This window comes from Argiope bruennichi, chromosome 10, assembly GCF_947563725.1.
Source record: "Argiope bruennichi chromosome 10, qqArgBrue1.1, whole genome shotgun sequence".
NCBI lineage: Eukaryota > Metazoa > Arthropoda > Arachnida > Araneae > Araneidae > Argiope > Argiope bruennichi.
Window position 1 is genome coordinate 67,733,296 of NC_079160.1, and position 11,677 is coordinate 67,744,972.

Consider the following 11,677-nt stretch of genomic DNA (forward strand, 5'->3'; position numbering starts at 1 on the left):
CCCACAAAGCTTTCAGCAAAGAGAGGTAGCATCCTTCTGTCTCGCACCAGGGCACGGACAATCATAAAGAAGTTATTGTGGCCGAATCTCCGAAGAGATTGCGTGTTTGAAGTAAAAGGTAATATATTGCTATTTTATTTACTTACTTTCTAAAAGCAGAGGAAATTCTGAAATACCTCTTTTAGAGAAAATTCTTTATTTTTTACCTCTCTTTCTCATTCGCACATCCTCCTAGGTCTCACTTGCCCTCAAGCAAGCTCGCAATCTGGCCAGTCTGCCAATGTAACACAGTGTGATTCAATGCAGATGAAGGTGTAATTTGTAATATATTTTTGAGAATATTATTCAATATTGTAGGATTTAAAATATTGTTTTCCCAATATTGTGTAATATTATACAATATTTGTCTTTAAATGAAAAATAATTCTAAACAATATTTTGGAATGAAATCGCAAATTAAATAAATTATTGATCTATAATTCATATTTTGAGATAGAATTTTACAGCATCAATGCTTTAAAAAAATTTCAATACCTTTCGGATATTATTATATATTGCACAATATTGTTTATCCGGTATTCCTCGGCATTCATAATTATCACAAATATTATACTGTATTGTGTTACTATTGGGGATCCATAAATTTTCTTCATTAAATAAAAGGCTATACTCAAAACAAGTTAATACTAACCAAAAGATTAACACATTTTCGTCGAAGTATTGATAACTATAAGTAAGTCTATGGCAAAGGATACCGACGTGCTCTGATTGGTTTAAGCCTTGGCATCTTTTTGGCAATGTTTTGCACTCATAATAGTGTAGTTTTCGCTTATTTGGCTCAAACTTTGTACCTTTCATTAGTTTTATGGCAGATACGAGCGAATATCAACACGATCTAATTTTTATTAATATAATTGTTTTCTCTAAATATTACTAGTAATACTACTGATACTAATTATTAATAATAATAATAAATATTACTAATAATACTAGCAATACAAGTAACTAATGTTGTTTATGCACAGAAGTTTCGGCTTCGGATACGCTTGAGTACCTGGATCTCTAGTTAGACTGTAATCATGAAAATGTTCGGTTCCAGTCTATCTTATTTGGTTCCAACATTCGCTGTACTGCATCGCGGTTGTAGCATTTCCTGATTTTCCAGTTTCTCATGAAGGGTATTCTCCAGTTTTCCCATCCAGTTTCTTTCATTATTGAAATCATTAGTTGTGTTTTTTACATTTTTTTTTTTACGGCGAACGTTCTCGGCTTTGGTAAATTTCCTTAAAAAATATTAAAACTGGGCATAATGCTAAGAGAAAATTTATGGACATTATTTTTTACATAACATTAAAATTGAAATAAACGTGTTTGCTTTTAGGATGAGAACTTTAGCAAATGATAATGTAAGAAAATTCTATGCCGGAAAATCAATTTTTACACTTCATCTTGAAATTCAAACCATATTTTAAAAAAATAATGTTAAATTTGTTGCACAGTATTTTTCTAAAATTTTAAATTAATTTAAAATAAATTTTTTCGCTGGTTTACAACAATAATTACATTTTGAATACGTTTCTTTTATGTTGAACTTATTTTATTGTATTATATCGGACTATTAGAGAAAATATAACCTGAATCATTCTAATAAAATATGTTGTCTTTTATATGCTTCTTTACATCAATTATTTACCTATTCACAGAAGATTTTATACATTCATAAAATAGCATAATTTTTTATGTTGATGTAATTTTAGGGCCCTTGAGTAATATTTGTCCTAAAAGCAATTAAATTATTAAAAAATTTAAATTTTATAGTGAATGTCTCCTTCTGCATAATAACTTAGGAAAATTATGCAAATAACATTTATGTATATTTTTTATACTCGTGAATTGTGAGAGATTTGATTTTACAGTAAAATACTGTCAAATTTACTTATATATTCTTGTTCTGATATTTACTGATGTGTATATAAGCTCTTTCATTTACATAGAATTTTATTAATGTATATATATATATATATGATAAAATTTTCCCTACATCTTGCTTTTTTTAATGAATTGCTGGTAATTATTAAAAATTCTACATACTATGAATTAAATGTTTCTGTATATTATATTCTGTACTTTTAAGTTTATAAACTTTATATATATATAACTCAAAACTTCAAAAACAGTGGTTAGTCTTGGTTTCCATGTTTTTAGCCAAGCAATGTTGATACTTTACTAATTTAACTCACAAAAAAAAAAAAAAAAAAAAAAAAAAAGATTAAATGAATATTTTTTTTGAAAATTTTTGTTTCTTATAGAAAAATTTTGATAAAATATTCTTCTTTCTATTTTAACACAAGGTCAAGCTTGATTTAAGTTCATTCTGTACCTAGTCCATTAAAGATGGCTAATGGTTTTTATATGTTTATCCCTTTTCTGACTTTCTCAACGATTTATTTATTTTTGTTTGAATTGCAGTGTAAGAATTTATTCTTTCTTTACTTTGCAGTCATTTTTTTCCTAATTTTTCAAGTGAAGAAATAGGCTTTATTTTCTAATACAAAAATTCTTTAAAATTCTTTATTTGCAGATTGAAAGTAAGGTGCTGAGATTTATAGAAATATAAAAATTTCTTTTACTGAGACATTTATTTTTAAAGTTAACATTTCAAAAAAAGGGGGGGGTATGGATTTATTGATTAGAAGAGAAAAGATTAGTTAAGAGAGGTGCTCATTTTCTGAGTTATTCTAAGAAGGCATTAAATGAAAAACAAAGAACAGGTTGGAAAGTGGATTAATTTTGGGTCAGTTTAAACAATAATTGATAAATCTTCAATTATTGTTTAGTATCTTCACTAACAATTGTTATCCATGCTAATGTTGATATTTTTTTAATACTGTGGATGTCGTTTATTGCAATTCCTTGATTAAGTGATTTATAGAGACATTTTAAACTTCATTTTACACTTTTTTAATGCTTCCATGTACATTTTTTTTTTTGTTTCATGGAAATCAATTTAATGAAAGATTGCCTTTTCATAGATACAGTTTTATTAAAGTGACATTAAGTAAACTTTTGGACTTTTTTCACCCTATTTTGTTATTTTCATTTAGCAATCTTAATTCACTTATTCTTTCAGTTACAGCTTGCCTGTACAATAAAAATAAGGTGGAATTCTCCTTTTACCATCTCAAAATTATCCTTTGTTCTTGGCTTATTCAGGTGCTGATCTGGGCTGAAAGTCTCAATCGGGGCTTTTTGTTTACTATGTTATTTACATCCTTTCTCTAGATGTTGTTTTAAAATTATATATTTCAATTTATGACTCAAAATATTGGTTACTTGTTTTATAACTTTGATGATTTAAACATCTCATATAGATTTCAATATAATAAACAAGTAAAATAATTAATTACTATATATTTTCAAAACCAGTCAAGACATTTACTCATGAAGAATTCTTCAGGCAAAAATTATTTTCAACCATTTTTTATCTAATATACAAAAATGAAAAAATTACAACAATGGCTTAATTTTAAAGTGAAATTGTTGCAACCACTTCCACCACATCATTAAAAAAAATTCACTCAAATAGCACCACAGAACATGGTTAGTCTTTTTATTTACCTTTTCATGTACTTTTATCAATGTGTATAGTTGTTTTCATTTAAGACTAATGGCATAATTAAAACTAATAGTATAGACATTTATTTTTGCTTTCGTGTACTTCAGAATTTATTGCTCCATCTCGGATTCTCTGACTGAGTGCGGAAAAGGGTTCTTTTTTTAAGAATGTCTTTGTTCTTGTGAATCATCTCTGTGCTATCTGTTCCTGTACAGAGAGAAGATTAGGAGCACATTATGGAGCAAATATTTTTAAAGTGAGTTATACAATTGTTTTTAATTTCATTAATTTCTGGAGATATACATATCCATCTTTATTATTAGTAGTGATACATAGATGAGAAAATCTTGAAATGACATAAACAGTAATATTTTATTTCAGTCAATAAATGTGCTTCAGTAAATATTATGTATCTAAATTTTATTTAATGCTTTGGTCCTATATATCATTTTCAGTAAAATGTTCTTGACACACTTTTAAATCAGAACATGTTTTCCTTTTCTGCAACAAAATTTGACCACATTATGAAGCTTTGAATATCATATTTTGAGACAATCAGCAGTTTATTATTTTATCAACCTTATTATTTATTTTTAATCAACCTTAGGGAAACTTTGTGCTCTGATTGGTATATCTTCTTTCCTATGGAAGTAATAAAGGGAGCCTCTTCTCTATATAGGGCGAGTCTTCTTTCCAATGGAGTAGTGTAAAATCATGTGTTTTTATAAAATAGGGATATTCAAATTTTTGTAACTCAATCAGGCTTTACAACAAAAGAATGGAACTTTTTATTTATTTAAAATGTTAACTCCTCAAGAATATTTTATTAAATATGATTCAAGGGACTGAGAGTCAGTATGAAATTTAAATTTCGTAATTCATTAGAATATATATTGAATCAAACTACAGAAAATATAATTCTTTACTTCATTTAGTAATTTTTTCTTAAAAGATATATATACCTTTTATTGTTTAGAGCTGTTTAGTTGTTGGACTTGGAATTTATCTGAATATTCGGTATATATGTAAACCATATTTGCCTTGCATAACAGAATTATTGAATCAATAATATAGATAGTTTGAAAGGGCACAGAAAACATTTTCTTTCGCATATTTTTGTAGAAAATATTATTCAATTCATATATACATGTGTTAAACATTCTTAGGTTTAATTTGTAATTAGTGTTATCTTAATTCATTTGTGCTTTTGACAATGTGATGGCAAAACTTTGATAAAAGCTAATTCTTCTCTTGCATGAGTAATGTATTTGTCCGATTAAATTTTATATTTTTTATATGGAATATGTTGTTGAAAATATGCTTTAAAATATTTTCTGAAAATTAATTAATGACAGGAAAATATAGATATTTCCTACCTCAGTGCTAAATTTCATTAAATTCCGTTCTGATGTGATTGAGTAACAAACATCCATCCATCCATCCAAACTTTCACATTTATAATAGTAGTATAGAAAATGTGACTGCTGAAAATTCCAAATGTGCATGTATGTAATGCATAATGGTTTCAAAGCCTTTCCCTTCCCCCATCCAAATTAACATGATAACCAAGTTTATTCTGCCCTTGGAAGCTAGTATATATCCCCTAGGCATATTATTATTATTTTTATTGTATGAAATTTTATATTTTACAATTATATATAGCATGCAATTTTTATGTAAATGATTGATTTATATATATGACTTTTTTTTTACAGATGCATTTAGTTGTATATTTCATTGTTTTGCTTAGTTTTTAGAATAAAAGATTCTATAGATATCTTTTGTGACTTATATTTTTTTTTTCAATATTTATTTTATTTATTGTGCAATTCGCAATTATTATAATTTAATTTTAATTCCTTCATGTTTGATCAAGCAATAAATTAGACATTTCATATAAAATCATTAAGTTTTGGTTTTAAAAAAACTTTAGTGCTTTTTTTTATTATAATCCGAAAAGTAATCTATACATATGTACAGAAATACTAGTAAAAAAGATTAATTATATTTTTTTAATACATTTAGAGTAATTTTTTTATTTGTTACAGAAAACAGTCCTTAGCCATTCTTGGACTGTTTAAAAAAAATTATTTGTACCCATTCTTAAATGCTATTTTACATGGATATTTTTTAGCTTTCACGTCCATTTGTATTTTGCATATTTTATGGTATCTATTTCTCGATATAAACTCGACATTGTTCTTATTTAACTTCTATAACTAATTTTTATTTGGGGCTAGTATAAGAGTCGAATTATATTTTCTTGATAATTTTGACTTTTATTCCTTATAGCTTCTCCATTAACAATGAATGTTTTCAGTCTTTAAAATTTGAAACAATATATCTATTCTTTTCTTTACAATTTTCGTTTGCAGAAAAGCTAATATCTTCAACATTCATTCGTGTTCAATGCAATATTTAAAATGAAATTTATTTATCTGTGTATGGGTCAAATGTTAGTTTTTAAGACTTTTGACATGATTTTAAAATATAAATATGATAAAATAAATGTAAAATGGGTGGTAAAAAAAACAATTATCACTATATTATTTTCTCTCAAATCAAAATCAGTGAATTTTAATCCATTAGTATATTCAAAACCAAAATAAAAAAAAATCATTAATTTGAATATAAAAGTATTTCTTCAATAAATTAAATCCATGCTTAATAAGATTGCGTTTTCTGAAATTTATAGCAAGCAATATTATTTAGAAAACAACTGTGATTATTTTGTCCTATATTAAATCTATATATTAAAAACTTTTTTAATGTTCATTTACCATAGTGTACACTGATTAATATTTGTTGAAAGCCATTTATTCACTTAATTTCAAAGATATAGTATATTATTGACTTTTGCATTGGCAGTAAAAAACAGATGAATTATTTTCACCTTTGGAATTAAATGTGCAAAGAATTCTTGATAACCATTATCACAAAAATTTTACTGGAGTCGTTTTTTTATGTCCAAAAATTTGTTAAAATTTATAAAATTCTCTGCATAACTTTGATTAAGATATTTCCAGTATTAGATAATGAAATTCATTAGAATCACTCGTAGGGTTGGCCTTAGGAGAGGCATGGCCCAATTGGAAACCATTTTTGAGTTCCCTAGTTTCCAGCCATCTTTCAACAGTAATATAAAATAAAACTAATTAATAAACACTTCTTGAAAATCACCTTTATTTATTTTCACCTTTATAGGCAAATGTATAAAATTTTTTAAAGTTTTTAGTCTTTTATTATTATTAGGTACTTATAGAAAAAAAAATTCTCAAATTTTGTATCAAATGGTACCTTTCATATGGACTTAACATTTAAGTAAATTCATAGATTATTTGATTTGTATATTCTGAAAAAAAAGATGGAAAATTCAATTACAAATAAAAACAAATCATTAATCACATCCATTGACTTAAAAGTACATTAAAAATAAAATAAAATTAAATTAAAAATAAAATAAAATTAAATTAAAAATAAAATAAAATTAAATTAAAAATAAAATTAATTCAATTAAAAAGTTTAATAAAATTTAATTAATTAAATTAAAAAGTACATTAGAAAGGAAAATACATGATGCATATCAAATGCATGATTTATATTAAAATATTTTCCAGATTCAAATACAAAATTTTATATTATTTAAATGGTTCTGTAATAAAGAATTAAATAGCATTATTTCAGACTTGCAAAATTGCTATAAAATTATTACCTTGATGTTTAAAAAAAGAAAAACTGAAGTTTTATTCACCATTATTATGTCAGGGACATTCAAATGAAAAAAATATGCTGATTTCTCATTACCAGTGTTTGAAAAAGATTTTTTGGTTTTCCTTATTTATCTTGAATATCCAATAGTAGATTGTATATATTTACAGATCTATGAAAACAAATCAAGTTTTTGTAAACAAATGATGCAGAAAATACAATGCAAAGTAATGAAAAGCACTTGTAATTTTTTATTGTACTTGACTTCTGTTCAATGTATCCTATAAAACTTTTTATTGGATATATTAAATAGCAGTCAAGTGCTCAAGGAATAAGAGCCTTGAGAAGTTTTATTTGTTATGATTATTTTGGGCATAAAGTATGGCAGTATTTAACATAAAAATAAATCAAAAACTTAAAAAAATTACAACTTTAATGCTTGATTTTAAACTAAATAAAATAAATTCATCTTAGAAAGTGTTTTAACATGATTTTAATAGGAATTAAAGGACTCGTAGAAAAAATACTAATTATTATTTAAAATGTTCAAATTAGCCAAGTTATCTGTTAATAATAATGATTTAGAGCACCTTTTAAAAAGTATGCTTAGAATAAATCATTATATGCATATGTAGTAGAACTCCTTTTCAGCTTCATATTGCTTTCTGTGAAGAAAGATTTTTTTTTTTAATTCTAATCCATTATCTTGTAACAGATCAGAATATTTGTTCAATAAAAAGGATAAAAGTTTTCTGAACTTCCTAGTCTTAACCCTTTAAAAGGCCATTTTTTTTCTACTCATGATATATTAAAATACCTTTGGGATTGAGGTCGGCTTAAGAAAAGTGATTCATTTAGCTTATTAGAAAAATTTAATTTGATTAGTTAATGAATTTGATTAATTAATAAGTAACTTAAATAGGCACGCCATTTTGTGTGAGATAAGTAACTGAAGCATCAGAACTTATGCAAACCTACATACAGATATTGATGAATTTGGTGGTACGCATACTTTCCATGGTCCTAGAAAGATCCATCTCGTTTTACAATTTGAAGGCATGAGCAAATTACAGTAGTGGCCAACTGACTTGTTTGGTAACTTGCCCGGCGACAAGAGAGACCCCTGACATACAATGCAGTGTGGATCTTCCAAGATGTGTGTGTAAGAGCTCTTGGCTCCTCCAGAGAACTGCTAGAACTTTGCGTATCTTTTTTCTAAGGAACAATAAAATATATATATATAACCTCTTTTGCATAAGGCCAGGCTACAAGGACCCCTCAGATGTTTTTGGTTGCTGAAGCCTGCGACAAAAAGAAATGCAAATTATTCTTCTCTTAAGGAAGCAGCAACCATTGAGAGAGGAGATTAAACCTTGTGTTTATTTTCTCTCGTTTTCTTCTTGCAACTGTATTCCACTGTCATAAAATTTATGACTTTTAAAAAAGACTATTAGATCGGCAAAAGAATTTCAAATCTTAAAAGTATTGTAGATTTAATGATCTATGAACAAACTCATACTTGATTTTGTTTTGAATATATTCATACAGATTCTTGTAGCATTTCAATATAGGGCCCTTTATGTGTCTGTTGGAAATAAACGTTCAAAGCCTACCCTGATCACGTGCAAGTATTTATTTTATGAGTTCCAGTGCCGTATAAAGACAAAATTCATAAATAAATAAAATAAACCGAAGAAACAAGCAGAGTAAAAACAAATGAAAAAATATTTTAAATCTTTCAAGTATTCTCATAAAGAAGGTATTTAACCAATCGCACAGTAATGCTTCAGAACAAGCATTAATATTAAATAAAATTCTATTTGTAGGCACAAAGCACTTAAATAATATTTTATTGATCCAGGCACAATTCTTGCATAAAAAAAAAAAAAAAACTCTTTGTTTTATTTTTCAGAGTCTGGAATCTCCTTTGCAGTACACTTGTGAACAAAATTGACATTGACTGCGTTGTTGATGGTCATCTTTTTAACGAATGCGCCATATTGTTTTTTCTACCATCAGTCGCCAACTGAAATGTTCGCCGAAATTATTTGTTCGTCAGCTGTTATAATGTTTAATTCTAGGCTTTAATGGAACTCATTTTTATGAATGAAGATTAGATTGTAAAGACAATTCTACGTAAATTAGCTCCTGAATTAATACGTCGAATCGGAGGCATTTTAAGCCTTATTTTACCATTTTCATCTGGCAACCTGTTCGATACACTCTTTCGCCGTCTGTACATATTGCAGCAATACGGAATAATTCTTTGTTCCCTTTCGTTTTCTCATAACCGTCTGTCTTGGTGGCTACAAGTATTGAGTGTCGAAAGGTATTTGTTACGAAGCGCTTATGGACTATTTTGAATGAACTCTAACATATCATTTTTTGCTCAAAGATGAAAGTAGATTTTACTGTCCACCGTATTTCAAGCAATTTCTGTTTGGAGTCCAACTACTACATAAAATTAAACATTACTTTTCTAACAACATGATGATGAATTAAAATGTTATGAAATTAGGTGACTATTATCATTCATAAAGCAAAGTTATGGAAACGAAAATAAAATCATACAACTGTGAAGTGTGCGGTAAAGAGTTCAATAAGAATGACAGATTAAAATTACATTTACGTATTCATACAAAAGAAAAGCCTTTTTCTTGTGAAATTTGTGGTATAGCGTTTAATCAAAAAAGTAATTTAAGTACCCATGTACGAGTTCATACAAAAGAGAAGCCTTATAATTGTGAAGTCTGTGGTAAATTATTCTATCAAAGTGGCAGTTTAAAAGAACATTTAACTATTCATACAAAAGAAACACCTTATGCTTGTGAAATTTGCGGTAAAGCGTTTAGACTAACCAAACATTTAAAAGCACATTTCAATATTCATACGACAGAAAAGCCTTTTACTTGTGAAGTCTGCGGTAAAGCATTTAATCAGAAAAGTAATTTAATCGTCCATTTGCGGATTCATACGAAAGAAAAACCGTATGATTGTGAAGTCTGTGGTAAAGTATTCTCTCAAAGTGGCAGTTTAAAAGAACATTCAATTATTCATACGACATTAAAACCTTTTGAATGTGAAAAATGTGGTAAATCGTTTGGACTAGCCAGGCTATTAAAAAGACATTTAATTATTCATATGACAGAAAAGCCTCATAGTTGTGAAATCTGCGGTAAAATGTTCACTGAGAATGGCAGTTTAAAAAAACATTTGCGTATACATACGAAAGAAAAGCCATACGGTTGTGAAATATGCGGTAAATCGTTCAGAGTAATCAGTCATTTAAAAAGACACTTACATATTCACACAAAAGAAAAACCTTTTGCTTGTGAAATTTGCGGAAAATCGTTTAATCAAAAAAATAATTTAAGCGCCCATTTACATATCCATTCAAAAGAAAAGCCTTATGTTTGTGAAATCTGTGGTAAAGTTTTCACTCAAAAAGGCAGTTTAAATAAACATTCAATGACTCATACGACTTGAAAACCCTGTTGTTAAAAATGTGGTAAATTGTTTGGATTACCAGCTATTAAAAAAACATTTAATTATTCGTACGACGGAATTTTTACTGAGAGTGACAGATTGAAAAATCATATATGTATTCAACGAAAAAAAAAATACTTTATGGTTTTGAAATATGTTGTAAATCGTTGATAGAAATCAGTCATTTAAAGATACATTTACGTATTCATATGAAAGAAAATCCCTATGACTATGAAATCTCTGACTAATAGTTCAGATTTAAAAATGTATATATACATTTCTCCGTATTCATAAAACAGAACAGTGTGATGCTGGAATGACAGATTAAAGCATATATCTACGAAAATATTTTGTAATTATATTTACTTACTCTTAATTAGAAACTATCTTGTGTACATGAAATGTGCATAGAAATATTAAAAGAATTCTTGCATACATTGACAATAATTATTAACCCAGAGGAAGTATCTCCTGAATGTGATACTTCTGAGAACGAGTTTCTGCTTGACTAATTTCAGTGTGCTGTCTTTCATTTGTGTGGAAACGCTATGGGATAATAAAGTGAATATCAGTAGGCATGTTTGTGAGTATGAAGTAAAAAGGTCAAAGAAGAATAAAATGCTCATGAATTAGAAATTTAAGAACACCTATTACTCTAAAACAATTGATTCCACTAATTTTTTTGGAAATAAATAATTCAAATCATTTTTTTCTCGTTTATTTGTGTGTTCTATGTAATTAAAGATACATTGACTTTATCAGTTTTTTTTTTTATTTATTTATTTAAATAAATCGTCTTTACATATTTTTCCTTTTCAGTTTAATTAAAAATGCATTGACTCGTTTGTTATTAATTTTTACAACATG

General features: G+C 27.0%; 1 protein-coding gene across 3 annotated transcripts; it reads left to right on the forward strand.

The window, feature by feature from the left end:
• The first annotated feature begins 869 nt into the window (after nucleotides 1–869).
• On the forward strand, nucleotides 870–11,469 carry LOC129987432 (zinc finger protein 723-like). 3 transcript variants are annotated; one of them, XM_056095414.1, is made up of 3 exons: nucleotides 870–1,178; nucleotides 3,724–3,872; nucleotides 9,237–11,469. In XM_056095414.1, exon 3 carries the CDS (start codon nucleotides 9,872–9,874, stop codon nucleotides 10,808–10,810), a length of 939 nt encoding a protein of 312 aa, XP_055951389.1. In that variant the 5' UTR covers nucleotides 870–1,178; nucleotides 3,724–3,872; nucleotides 9,237–9,871; the 3' UTR covers nucleotides 10,811–11,469. The 3 variants fall into 3 exon arrangements, with proteins under 3 accessions (XP_055951389.1, XP_055951390.1, XP_055951391.1); XM_056095415.1 differs by lacking the exon at nucleotides 870–1,178 and adding an exon at nucleotides 1,184–1,274; XM_056095416.1 differs by lacking the exon at nucleotides 870–1,178 and adding an exon at nucleotides 3,045–3,600.
• Nucleotides 11,470–11,677: the final 208 nt, after the last annotated feature.